Source organism: Anomaloglossus baeobatrachus, chromosome 1 (genome assembly GCF_048569485.1).
Source record: "Anomaloglossus baeobatrachus isolate aAnoBae1 chromosome 1, aAnoBae1.hap1, whole genome shotgun sequence".
Taxonomy (NCBI): domain Eukaryota; kingdom Metazoa; phylum Chordata; class Amphibia; order Anura; family Aromobatidae; genus Anomaloglossus; species Anomaloglossus baeobatrachus.
In genome coordinates this window covers 743,722,094-743,735,536 of record NC_134353.1, presented here as the reverse complement: position 1 = coordinate 743,735,536, position 13,443 = coordinate 743,722,094, and the positions used below count along the sequence as shown (strand labels likewise).

General features: G+C 51.8%; 1 protein-coding gene across 2 annotated transcripts in view; it reads left to right on the top strand.

The window, feature by feature from the left end:
* The window catches only part of KNTC1 (kinetochore associated 1), a 371,840-nt gene that overhangs the window by 150,449 nt on the left and 207,948 nt on the right, over positions 1 to 13,443 (top strand). For both annotated transcript variants that reach the window (XM_075323096.1, XM_075323086.1), the window contains exon 23: positions 303 to 359. In XM_075323096.1, coding sequence (XP_075179211.1) covers positions 303 to 359 — 57 coding nt within the window. The remainder of the gene's footprint in view (positions 1 to 302; positions 360 to 13,443) is intronic.

Here is a 13,443-nt window from a genome sequence, read left to right as displayed (position 1 = left end):
TCCACCAGTTTTCTGATCCAAACTCAACAGCTGTTGAGTTCAGGTTGGCAATCCTGTATTACAGACAGTCCAAACATTATGATCTGTACACAGCCTGTGAATGTCCGACTTATTATTCGACATTGTGCTCGTCACCAATAGTGAAATGTTAGTCTACTGTTAAGCATGGTTTTTGAGAGCTGGTTTATCCAATTTGAACCGTTTAGCACTATATATGTGGTGTAAGAATGACTGGGATGCCTCTGCTTTTATGACTTATTGAGCATTTTAATGCAGTTATGTATTGTTTTCTGCTTCCATAGAAAATTGTGGCAAAATGGCTGGAACATCGAGCACGAGACTTAGAAATAACTGATAAGGTAATTGATTAGAATACTTCCTAAATACAGGAACCCTTTTGTGCATTAATGACCTTCTACAATGAGTTTTTATAGGATCTATCAACACTCGACTTGATATTCTAATGCTAGGTAAAATTAATATAATCTTGTATCTCCTGATTTCTAATGGAATCCAATCTAGCACATTATTACTAGTGGTTTAGGCTTTGTTCATACAAATATATTATTCTTTGTAAGGGCTTCAATGCCTGTACCAACCTTAGGTCTCCTGACCCAAATTTGCAGCCTCAAATATGTAGTTATATGGTAAAAAAAAAGACAAACGTCTATCAAGTTCACTCGAGTGATGGGAAGGGATAAAAGGAAAGGGGTATAAGTACATCCGCAATGCATGATCCAGTTCACATCAGAAGGGCTAATCATTTCCTCCTGATCCCAATTGTCGATTTGCTGTACTAAACATTCAGAAAAGAACTTTACACATGTACATAATTAGTTATTTTGTTCTAAAATAGCATCTTAGCCATTTTTTAAATCATCAACGGTTCACGCTTTGACCAGCTCCCAAGGTAGACTATTCCAGATTAATAGTTCTTATGGTAAAAAAGGATTGTCTACCCTGGAGATTGAACCTTTCTTCATGAGAAAGAGGGAGTGTCCTCTTCTCTTTTTGAAGGGGTTGACATGAAACAGCTTTTGACTCTACTTTTTTTATGAGCCTTTCATAGTTCCTTGAAAAAGTATTCATACCCTGTGAACTTTCCCATATTTTGCCACCCACAAACTTAATTTTATGTTGTGTACCAACACTCACTAGTGAGTGTTTGTGAAATGTAAAGGAAATGATACTTGGTTCCCTAAATATTTTAACAATATAAATCTGAAAATTGTAATGTGCATGGGATTCAATGGCCCAAGCAAAGTCCTGACCTTCATCATATTGAGAATCTCTGTGGCAAGACTTGAAAATTGCTGTTCACAGACACCTCCATCCAATCTCACTGAGCTAGAGCTATTTTGTAAAGAAGAATGTGTGAAAATTTCAGCCTCTAAATGTTCAAAGCTGGTACAGATATACCCCAAAAGACTTGCAGCAGTAATTGCAGCGAAAGGTGGTCCTACAAAGTATTGACTTGCGGGCACTGAATACAAATGCACATCACAGTTTTCAGATTTAAATTTTTAAAATATTTACAAAACTATGTATCATTACTATTACACTTCACAAATACTTGCTACTTTGTATTGGTATATTTCATAATATCCTAATAAAATACATTTACGTTTGTGTGTGTGTAACATGAAAATAAGTTGGAAAAGTTAATGCTGTAAAAACACTTTTTCAAGGCACTGCATGTACTTGTTCAAGTTAATCATGCACCCCTTCCCCTTAAACATGTTCTCTCAAGACTAAATAAATTTAATTATTTATTTTTTTTCATTACAAAGATTCTTCATTCCCCTTATCAGTCTTTTGGCTCTTTGTAATCTAATTCTAAGCCATCCATTTCATTATCTGGTGCAGCTTACATGTGTGGGTCCTTTATTACTACAGTGTTGGTGCTAGGTCCCCTATATCCATACCATCCGTCACTTGGGTCGGGCCATTCGTTTTAATTGTTTTTTATATGTTATTGGGAATAAAGATTTAAGTATATTTCTTTGTCGCTCCATTGGGAGACCCAAGACCCGAGGCAGGGAATCTGGTGGCCACACACTGCTTGAGCGGTCGGTAAGCCAGGTGGCTTCTTCCCACCGGTGCTGGGCCCCCTAGAGTGCTGAACTGTATGTATATATATATATTATATTTGTATACATTTTCTCGGTTCGGCTGTACTGTTAGCTTGTGGCTATATATCCCCCAGTGATCACTCTCCTGGGAGACTACAGCATGTCGTTCACAAGGAGCAAGGGTGCCAAGACACAGGGTTATTTTGCAACCTGTACCTCTTGTGCGGCTATGCTACCTGCAGGTTCCACCTACCCTCACTGTGAGCAATGCTCGGGCCATGTGGCACTCACTCAGCCGGAGCCTGGGGCACTGGTGGGACCCTCGGCCCAGGTAGAACCGCCGGCTTCCCCTGTCCAGGCGGCAGGGACAGAGTTTGCAGCTTTTGCTGAGAAACTCTCTGAGTCACTTTCACAATCCATGGCTCAGTCTATGGACAAATGGTCTGCTAAGATACTAGAAGCTTTGCAGCCCAGACCGGCCCTTACACAGGCCCCGGGCACTGCGGGATCGCCCCCAGGCCCCTCTCGGTCTGCGACGAAGCGTGCTCCTGGGGTGGCCTCTAGTTATTACGTGGAGGACTCCGGCACGGACCGCAGTCCCAGACCGGCTAAGCGGGCTCGCTTAGAATCTTCCCCGACTTCATCACGCTGTTCGGGGTCTCAGCTTGAGGACTCTCTAGAGGATGAGGCGGAGGTCGCAGCCCAGGACTCTGACCCTGACGTTGCTCTCAATCTTGATACACCTGAAGGGGACGCCATAGTAAATGACCTTATAGCGTCCATCAACCAGGTGCTAGATCTTTCTCCCCCAACTCTACCTATAGAGGAGTCGGCAGCACAGCAGGAGAAGCACCAATTTAGGTTTCCCAAACGTACTCGGAGTGTATTCTTCGATCACTCGAACTTCAGAGATGCTGTCCAGAAGCACAGGGCTTTCCCGGACAAGCGCTTTACTAAACGCCTTAATGACACACGTTACCCCTTCCCCTCTGATGTAGGTAAGGGTTGGGCTCAATGTCCCAAGGTGGATCCTCCAGTCTCTAGACTGGCGGCTAGATCCGTAGTAGCAGTGGCTGACGGTTCAACGCTCAAGGATGCCACGGACAGGCAGATAGAGCTCCTAATGAAATCCATCTATGAAGCCATAGGCGCGTCCTTTGCCCCAGCCTTTGCAGCAGTGTGGGCACTCCAGGCTATCTCAGCTTGTCTGTCTGAGATTAATGCGGTCACCCGTACCTCTGCTCCGCAAGTAGCGTCTTTGACGTCTCAGGCGTCGGTAGTTTCATCCTACGCCATGAATGCTGTCCTGGACTCGGCTAGCCGTACAGCGGTAGCATCCGCCAATTCGGTGGCAGTCCGCAGGGCCATGTGGCTACGCGAATGGAAGGCAGACTCTGCTTCCAAGAAGTTCTTGACCGGTTTGCCCTTTTCTGGCGACCGATTGTTTGGCGAACAATTGGATGAAATTATTAAGCAATCCAAGGGAAAGGACTCGTCCTTACCCCAGCCCAAACCAAAGAGACCTCAGCAACGAAAAATTCAAGCGAGGTTTCGGTCCTTTCGGCCCTCGGCCAGGTCCCAATCCTCATCGTCCAACAGGCCACAGAAGAGCCAGAGAAACTCTTCTGCATGGCGGTCTAAGTCATGTCCTCCAAAGACCGCCGGAGGCACCGTCTCCAAGGCGGCCTCCTCATGACTTTCGGCCTCCCCAAACCGCATCCTCGGTCGGTGGCAGGCTCTCCCGCTTTTGCGACGCCTGGTGGCCACATGTCCAAGACCGATGGGTGAGGGACATTCTGTCTCACGGTTACAGGATAGAGTTCAGCTCTCGTCCTCCGACTCGTTTTTTCAGAACATCTCCGCCCCCCGAGCGAACCGTTGCACTTTTTCAGGCGGTGGACACTCTGAAGACAGAAGGAGTTGTGATCCCCGTTCCCCTTCAGGAACGTGGTCGCGGTTTTTACTCGAACCTGTTCGTGGTACCAAAAAAGGACGGTTCATTCCGTCCCGTTTTGGACCTCAAATTGCTCAACAGATATGTGAGAACCAGGCGGTTTCGCATGGAATCCCTCCGCTCTGTCATCGCTTCGATGTCCCAAGGAGACTTCCTGGCATCAATCGACATCAGGGATGCCTATCTCCACGTGCCGATCGCTCCAGAGCATCAACGCTTCCTGCGTTTCGCCATTGGGGACGAACACCTTCAGTTTGTGGCACTGCCTTTCGGCCTGGCGACAGCCCCATGGGTCTTCACCAAGGTCATGGCATCCGTGGTGGCGGTCCTACACTCTCAGGGCCACTCGGTGATCCCTTACTTAGACGATCTCCTAGTCAAGGCACCCTCCCGGGTGGCATGTCAACACAGTCTGACCGTGGCTCTGGAGACTCTCCAGAGGTTCGGGTGGATCATCAATTTCCCAAAGTCAAAATTGACTCCGACCCAATCACTGACTTACCTCGGGATGGAGTTTCATACTCTCTCAGCGATAGTCAAGCTACCGCTGGACAAACAGCGTTCGCTGCAAACAGGGGTGCAATCTCTCCTTCGGGCCCAGTCACACCCCTTGAGGCGCCTCATGCACTTCCTGGGGAAGATGGTGGCAGCAATGGAGGCAGTTCCCTTTGCGCAGTTTCATCTGCGTCCACTCCAATGGGACATTCTCCGCAAATGGGACAAGAGGTCGACGTCCTTAGACAGGAACGTCTCTCTTTCTCTGGCAGCCAAGACCTCTCTTCAGTGGTGGCTTCTTCCCACTTCCCTGTCGAAGGGAAAATCTTTCCTGCCCCCATCCTGGGCTGTGGTCACGACGGACGCAAGTCTGTCAGGGTGGGGAGCGTTTTTTCTCCACCACAAGGCTCAGGGAACCTGGTCTCCGACAGAGTCCTCCCTTCAGATCAATGTTCTGGAGATAAGGGCAGTGTATCTAGCCCTAAAAGCGTTCCATCGGTGGCTGGAGGGCAGGCAGATCCGCATACAGTCGGACAACGCCACGGCGGTCGCGTACATCAACCACCAGGGCGGCACTCGCAGTCGTCAAGCCTTCCAAGAAGTTCGGCGGATTCTGCTGTGGGCGGAGGCCACAGCCTCCACCATCTCCGCGGTTCCAATCCCAGGCGTAGAAAACTGGGAAGCAGACTTTCTCAGTCGCCAGGGCATGGACGCAGGGGAATGGTCTCTTCACCCGGACGTGTTTCAAGAGATCTGTTGCCGCTGGGGAACGCCGGACGTCGATCTAATGGCGTCTCGGCACAACAACAAAGTCCCGGCATTCATGGCAATGTCTCAGGATCACAGAGCTCTGGCGGCGGACGCCTTAGTTCAGGATTGGTCGCAGTTTCGACTGCCTTATGTATTCCCTCCTCTGGCAATGCTGCCCAGAGTGTTGCGCAAGATCAGGTCCGACTGCCGCCGCGCCAACCTCGTCGCTCCAGACTGGCCGAGGAGGTCGTGGTACCCGGACCTGTGGCACCTCACGGTGGGTCAACCGTGGGCGCTCCCAGACCGACCAGACTTGCTGTCTCAAGGGCCATTTTTCCATCTGAATTCTGCGGCCCTCAACCTGACTGTGTGGCCATTGAGTCCTAGCTCCTAGCGTCCTCAGGGTTATCTCAAGAGGTCATTGCCACTATGAGACAGGCCAGGAAACCAACGTCAGCCAAGATCTATCACAGGGCTTGGAGGATCTTCTTAGCCTGGTGCTCTGATAAGGGGTTTACCCCCTGGCCGTTTGCCTTACCCACGTTTCTTTCCTTCCTTCAATCCGGAATGGACAAGGGTTTGTCTCTCGGCTCTCTCAAGGGACAAGTCTCGGCGCTTTCCGTGTTTTTTCAAAAGCGTCTAGCCAGGCTTCCGCAGGTCCGCACGTTCCTGCAGGGAGCTTGCCACATAGTTCCACCTTACAAGCGTCCGCTGGAACCCTGGGATCTCAACAGGGTTCTACGGGCTCTTCAGAAACCACCTTTGGAGCCGCTGCGGGATGTCTCTCTATCACGTCTTTCGCAGAAGGTGGCATTTCTAGTGGCAGTCACATCACTCCGAAGAGTATCAGAGCTTGCAGCGCTGTCATGCAAAGCCCCCTTCCTGGTATTTCACCAGGATAAGGTGGTTCTGCGTCCGGTCCCGGACTTTCTCCCCAAAGTGGTGTCCCCTTTTCATCTCAATCAGGATATCTCCTTACCTTCATTTTGCCCTCATCCAATTCACCAATGTGAAAAGGATTTGCATTTGTTAGATCTAGTGAGAGCACTCCGGATCTACGTGTCTCGCATGGCGCCACTGCGCCGTTCTGATGCGCTCTGTGTCCTTGTCGCTGGCCAGCGTAAGGGGTCGCAGGCTTCCAAGTCAACCTTGGCTCGGTGGATCAAGGAACCGATTTTTGAAGCCTACCGTTCTTCTGGGCTTCCGATTCCTTCAGGGCTGAAAGCCCATTCTACCAGAGCCGTGGGTGCGTCCTGGGCATTGCGGCACCGGGCGACGGCTCAGCAGGTGTGTCAGACAGCTACCTGGTCTAGTCTGCACACTTTCACGAAACACTATCAGGTGCATACCTATGCTTCGGCGGATGCCAGTCTAGGTAGGCTAGTCCTTCAGGCGGCGGTTGCCCACCTGTAAGAGGAGGGCCGTTGTTGGCTCTTTTTATCAGGGTATTCTTTTACCCACCCAGGGACTGCTTTTGGACGTCCCAATTGTCTGGGTCTCCCAATGGAGCGACAAAGAAGAAGGGAATTTTGTTTACTTACCGTAAATTCCTTTTCTTCTAGCTCCTATTGGGAGACCCAGCACCCGCCCCTGTTCCCTTCGGGCTGTTGTTCTTTTGTGTACACATGTTGTTCATGTTGAATTGTTCTTTTGGTTCATGGTTTTCAGTTCTCCGAACATCCTTCAGATTGAATTTACCTTAGACCAATTTATAAGTTTCCTCCTTCCTGCTTTTGCACCAAAACTGAGGAGCCCGTGATGCACGGGGGGTGTATAGGCAGAGGGGAGGGGTTACACTTTTTAAAGTGTAATACTTTGTGTGGCCTCCGGAGGCAGAAGCTATACACCCCAATTGTCTGGGTCTCCCAATAGGAGCTAGAAGAAAAGGAATTTACGGTAAGTAAACAAAATTCCCTTCTTTTCCATATACATTTTTGCTTGCATTGTTTTGCTTGGTGTTGTGGTTATACTATATGCATTGAGCCTTCCATACCGGTTATGGGTTTGGTGTTTAATATAGTGAACACGGTGAATAAAATATTCCAAAAACTATTGTGCATTGATCGCACTTTTTTTTGTAGTTTTTCCACAGTTTAAATTGTTTTGCTGTTTTCCAGTATACTATATGGTAAAACTTATGGTTTCATTTAAAAGTACAACTCGTCCCGCAAAAAAATAGAAGGATTTTTGTGTACTCACCATAAAATCTCTTTCTCTGAGTCTTCATTGGGGGACACAGGACCATGGGTGTATGCTGCTGTGACTAGGAGGCTGACACTAAGTGAACATAAAAAGAGTTAGCTCCTCCCTGGCAGTGTACACCCTGAGCCGGAGGCGGTACTATGCCAGTTTTGTGTAAAAGCAGTAGTAGGAGAGCCTTGAACAACCATAACTAATCAATGTAATACAAGTGAAAAATGTGTGTTGAAAAAAACACAGTGCCTTATGGGCACGTAAATATACAGTAGCCGGATGGAAACAAAGGTGACCCGCAAACAACATCGGGAAACATCCGGTAAAGGGAGACCTCACAATCCAAACAGGGTGGGTGCTGTGTCCCCCAATGAAGACTCAGAGAAAGAGATTTTACGGTGAGTACACAAAAATCCTTCTTTCTCTATCGCCTTCATTGGGGGACACAGGACCATGGGACGTCCAAAAGCAGTCCCTGGGTGGGTACATAAGCCGTCCTACAGAACCAAAGCAAACAACAAATTCTGTGGGAACGCTCTGTACAAATGTTTACTACCTTTTTAGAGGTGTGCGACGGCCGTCTTCAACACCTTTCTCCCAAGGCAGGCATCTGCTGATGCCTGGGTGTGGACCCTGTAAAACCTGGTGAAGGTATGAAGACTGGACCACGTTGCGGCTTTGCAGACTTGCTCGGCTGAAGCCTGGTGTCTGATTGCCCAAGACGCCCCAACTGCCCGGGTGGAATGGGCTCTTACTCCCCTCGGAGGGGACTTGTCCCTGACTCGGTAGGACTCCGCAATGGCTGATCTGATCCATCTGGCAATGGTAGCCTTGGATGCCGGCATGCCCTTCTTGGAACCAGCAGGCAGGACGAACAGGTTGTCTGATTTGCGGAAAGGCGCAGTTCTCGAGACGTAAGTCCTGAGCGCTCGTACTAAGTCCAGAGTGTGTAGTGACCTTTCCAAGGAGTGAGTGGGTGCCGGACAAAAAGATGGAAGCACGATCTCCTCATTCAAGGAAAAATGAGACACCACCTTCGGCAGGAACTCCGGAGACGGGCACAGGACAACCTTGTCCTCGTGAAAAAACATAAAAGGTGAGCGGCACGACAGAGCTGCCAGTTCGGACGTTCTCCTGATTGAAGTGACCGCCACCAAAAAGACCACTTTCCAGGATAAGTGTGAGAATGAAGATTCTCTGAGTGGTTCAAATGGAGCCAGTTGGAGGGATCCTAAAACCAGATTAAGATCCCATGGTTCTAGCGGAGCCCGATAGGGCGGATTCAGATGAGCGACTCCTTGGATGAACGTCTTGACCTGCGGACGTGATGCTAGGTTTCTTTGGAAAAGAACAGACAAAGCCGAAACCTGCCCCTTGATGGTTGCCAGCGAGAGACCCGCTTGCAACCCTGCCTGAAGGAACGCTAGAAGCGTCGGTAGTGAAAAAACTAGCGGGGAGAGATTGCCGTTGACCTCGCACCACTGAAAAAATGCCTTCCAGGTCCGGTAGTAGATCTTCGACGATGAGGGCTTTCGAGCCTTAATCATAGTCTGAATCACTTCTGGAGCAAACCCTGACTGGGCTAATAGCCAGGATTCAAGAGCCATGCCGTCAAATTGAGAACCCCTGAATTTTGATGGAAGAGCGGAGACAGCAGGTCCGGCCGATCTGGAAGCCGCCATGGGGTGTCTGCGACGAGCTGTGCGAGTTCTGCGAACCATGCTCGCCTGGGCCATTCTGGAGCGATGAGAATCACCGGAATGCCCTCTGCCTTGATTTTCTTGAGGACTCTTGGGATCAGTGGCAGCGGCGGAAAGATGAACGGTAGTCTGAACTGTTTCCACGGAAGAATGAGGGCGTCGACTCCTAGCGCCTGCTGGTCGTGGTAGCGGGATATGAACTGTGGAACTTGATTGTTGAACCGCGAGGCCATCAGGTCCACATCCGGAGTCCCCCACCAAATCTGGCAAATCTGGTGGCAAATCTGCTCGAAAACCTCTCTGTTTAGAGACCATTCGCCCGACGCCAGACACGGTCTGCTGAGGTAGTCGGCCGCCCAATTTTCCGCGCCGGGGATATGTACCGCGGAGATCCTGGCGTTGTGAGACTCTGTCCACTGTATGATCCTCTTCACCTCTCTCATCGCCATGACGCTCCTCGTGCCGCCCTGATGATTGATGTATGCCACCGCCGTGGCGTTGTCCGATTGTATCCTGATTGGAGACCCTTGGAGAAGGTGTTGAAAAGCTTGGATGGCTCGTAGGACTGCTCTGATCTCCAAACCATTGATCGGGAGCCGGCTTTCCTGGTAGGACCACTGACCGTGAGCCGTGTGGTGCTGGAAGACCGCTCCCCAGCCCAGAAGGCTGGCATCGGTGGTGACCGTCTTCCAGTGCACTGTTAAGAACGACGTTCCTTTGACGAGATTCTGCCTGTTGGTCCACCAGCGCAGCGAGTGGCGGACCTTCGGGGACAAACGTATCTTGCGATCCAAGGTGAATAGAGACTTGTGCCAATTGTGCAGCAGGAATAGCTGAAGAGGGCGAAGGTGGAAGCGGGCAAACGGAACCGCCTCTATTGCCGCCACCATCCGACCTAGTGCCCTCATACCAAATCGTATGGACACCGCCCTGGAGTGGAGGAGGGTCTGGACGTCTTTCCGGAGGGAGACAATCTTCCTGTGGAAGGAACACGCGTCCTTGGATGGTATTGAACTCCATGCCTAGGAAGGTAATCCGGGGAGCCGTGGTCAACGAGGACTTCTTCCGATTGATGTGCCAACCAAGACGGGATAGTGTCGATGGTGATCTGCACACTTAGACGACAGTCGTTGAAAGAGGACCCTTTGATCAGTAAGTCGTCCAGGTATGGAATTACCAAAACACCTCTGGAGTGCAGGATCGACATGGCAGCGGCCATGACTTTCGTGAACACTCGAGGCGCGGAAGCAAGACCAAACGGTAGGGCAGTGAACTGATAATGATCGTGTGCTACGGCAAAGCGTAGGAATCTTTGGTGCTGGTGTGCAATTGGGATATGCAGATATGCGTCCTGTATGTCCAGAGAGGCGAGGAATTCGCCGACCTCCATGGAGGCAATCACCGATCGGAGGGACTCCATGCGAAATCTTCAGGTTCTGACGTACCTGTTGAGGATCTTGAGGTCGAGAACAGGGCGCACAGTGCCATCCTTCTTGGGCACAACGAAGAGGTTGGAGTAAACTCCTCTGAACCGCTCCGAATCTGGAACCGGAATCACGACCCCTGAGCGGTGCAGAGATTTGATGGCGCGAAAAAAGGGGCGAGCTCGCGCGTCCGACTCGGGAGGATGGGAAAGAAAGAAGCGGCTTGGAGGAATTGACGTAAATTCTATCTTGTAACCCGAGACTAGGATTTCTCTGACCCAAGCGTCTGTGATCAAAGGGAGCCAGACATGTTGGAACAGAGAAAGGCGCCCCCCCACCTGGTCTGCGCTGACGCGCAAAGACCAGAAGTCATTTCGAGGAGTATCGCTGAGATCTAGATGCTGGTTTGGCAGGCTGGCGTGGTCTGGAACGCCAGGAGGGATTTGTTTTGAAAGACGGGTTCTTCCTGCTTCTCTGCGGGGATCTGTTCCTCCTAGGCTGTGCCGGGGAACTGAAGCTGCGAAAGGGGCGAAAACCTGAGGTCGTCTGGCGGCGTGGGAAACGCCTTGGTCTCAGCTGTGGAAGGGAGGTGCTCTTTCCTCCCGTAGCCTCGGCGATAATCTGATCAAGCCTGTCCCCAAACAGTCGGCCTCCTGCAAACGGGAGGGCGGTAAGTGATTTCTTTGAAGCCGCGTCTGCATTCCAGGCTCTGAGCCAGACTGCCCGGCGGATTGCCACCGTGTTGCTGGCCGCTTGTGCTGCGCAATTGGCTGTAGACAGAGATGCGTTAATGATGTACTCACCCGCCAGGGCAATCTGTGCAGCCATGTTGACAAGCTCGGGATCGCCCGACTGCGAGCGAAGCCCTCTGCGGAGGGTGTCGGCCCAGGTCACCATGGCCTTAGCTACCCAGACGGCGGCGAAGGCCGGAGACAGTGCCGCGCCTGCCGCCTCAAAAGCCGAACGGGCGAATCTCTCGATGTTACGGTCCGTGGCATCACGGAGCGATGTTCCCTGCAGCAGAGATAGAACTGTATGCGAAGCCAGACGGGAGACCGGAGGGTCGACCACCGGTGAGCCCGCCCATTCCTTCCTGAGATCTTCGGGGAAGGGATAGTGTAAATCAATCGACTTACCGTTGTTGAACGTCTTGTCCGGTTGCTGTCTGTGCTTGCGTAAGATCTCAGCGAACTCCGGATGATCGCAGAAATACCTGTGAACACGCTTAAGTCGTTTGAAAGATACCTGTGAGCTCTGGGTGGTGGCAGAGTCAGGCTGTAGCTTCAGCGTCGTATTCACCGCGTCGACCAGGCTGTCCACCATACGCCTGACGTCGGCTGCCTGATCCGAGTCCATAAGGGACTCTTCCCCTGAATCATCACACGGTCTCGGAGACGAGTGGCTCTCGGGCCTTGGAGGGGAGAGAGACCTCTGGGAGGAACCGGAAGACGAGACCGTGCGGGTCCGCTTCCGCGCTCCCGTAGTCGGTTCTGGGTCAGACCGACTGTCATCCTGCGACCGCTGGACCTGCGGGGCATGGCTGAGCGTAGGGAGTAACTGGAAAGCCTGCGCGATGGTCTGAGACGGCCTCGACTGGGAATCCACCGACTGGGAGAGAGAAGTCAGCCACTCCGGGGGAGGGAGCGCATTGGGGCTCGGTGCATCCTGTACTGCTGCAGTACCGAGTGGGATGGGGGTGTCGGCGGCGTCTGGGGCAATCTGCGTGGGCTGTGGGTCAGGGACGCAAGCTGCGCAGAGGGGGGTAGCCTGGCCTTGGGAGAATTTTTCGTTGCAGGACGAGCACGCAAAATGCATTATGAACGGGACCTGTTTGGATCGGGAGGACTTAGTTAGGCATGGCTGCTCAGGGGGCTCCTACTAGAGACACTAGGGAGGCGACAGGAGGTAGGAGGAAAAAAGTGAGAAGAAAACATGTAAGAAAAGTTGCTGGTCCTAATCAGAACCAGCACTCACCCAGGCCTGTGTCCTCCCCGGGTCAGCAGGAGGCTCAGAGTAGCTGGGGGCAGCCACCGGAAAAGAGATGCTGCTGCTCAGTGTTCTGCCTGTGCTGTGGTGGGCCGTTTGCAAGAAAACGCGGGCTTTTGCCTCTTTTTTTTTTTACTGAGGGGGCGTGCTAGGGATGATATCTGCTGTTGCTGGGCAGAAAAAGCGGGGGGCTGGCCCGAAAGACGCGCGCGCGCGCGTAAACGGGGGGGCGGAGAGCTCCGGCCTAATGTAGGCCCGAAGCCGGGGACTAAATTTGAGAGCGGCGGCCGCCGGGAGCGCAGCGCTGCGCGCGGAGCAGGGCTTACCTGCGTCCCTGCGCGGTGTCCAGGTCCCTGGGTCCCATCCTGGCTGCTGAAGGCCCCCGGTGAGTGCAGGCTTGTGCTGGCAAGTGCCAGGGGAGGCTGCTGGGGGGCTGTGTGGAAGACTGCAGAGTGCTCCTGCGCTGCAGTGTGTGCTCCTTTGCCTGGGCCCAGTGAAACAGGGGAGAACGCTGGGGGAGGCCTGGTGCTGTGAGCGCTCCTGCGCTTGCGATGTTTCCTTGCCGTCTCCATCTGAAACACCCCTTGGGACGGTACCATAGGGGTCGACGGGGAGTGAGCCCATAAAAAACGTAGATGCGTGGGACCCCAATCAGCCCCTGGGGTGGTACCATGGGGCCGGAGGGGGATAAGGGCTGTGTCTCGAGTGGGGACGATACCCTGGCATTCCAGGCTCTGTATGGACAGAGCAGGCGAGAATACTCTCTGATGCGGAATCTTTAATCCTGCAGAAGAGATAAAAAGCGTAAAAAGGATGAGAACGCTGAGCGGCGCCGTATAGTTGAAAAAAACGGAAAAAAATAAATAGCC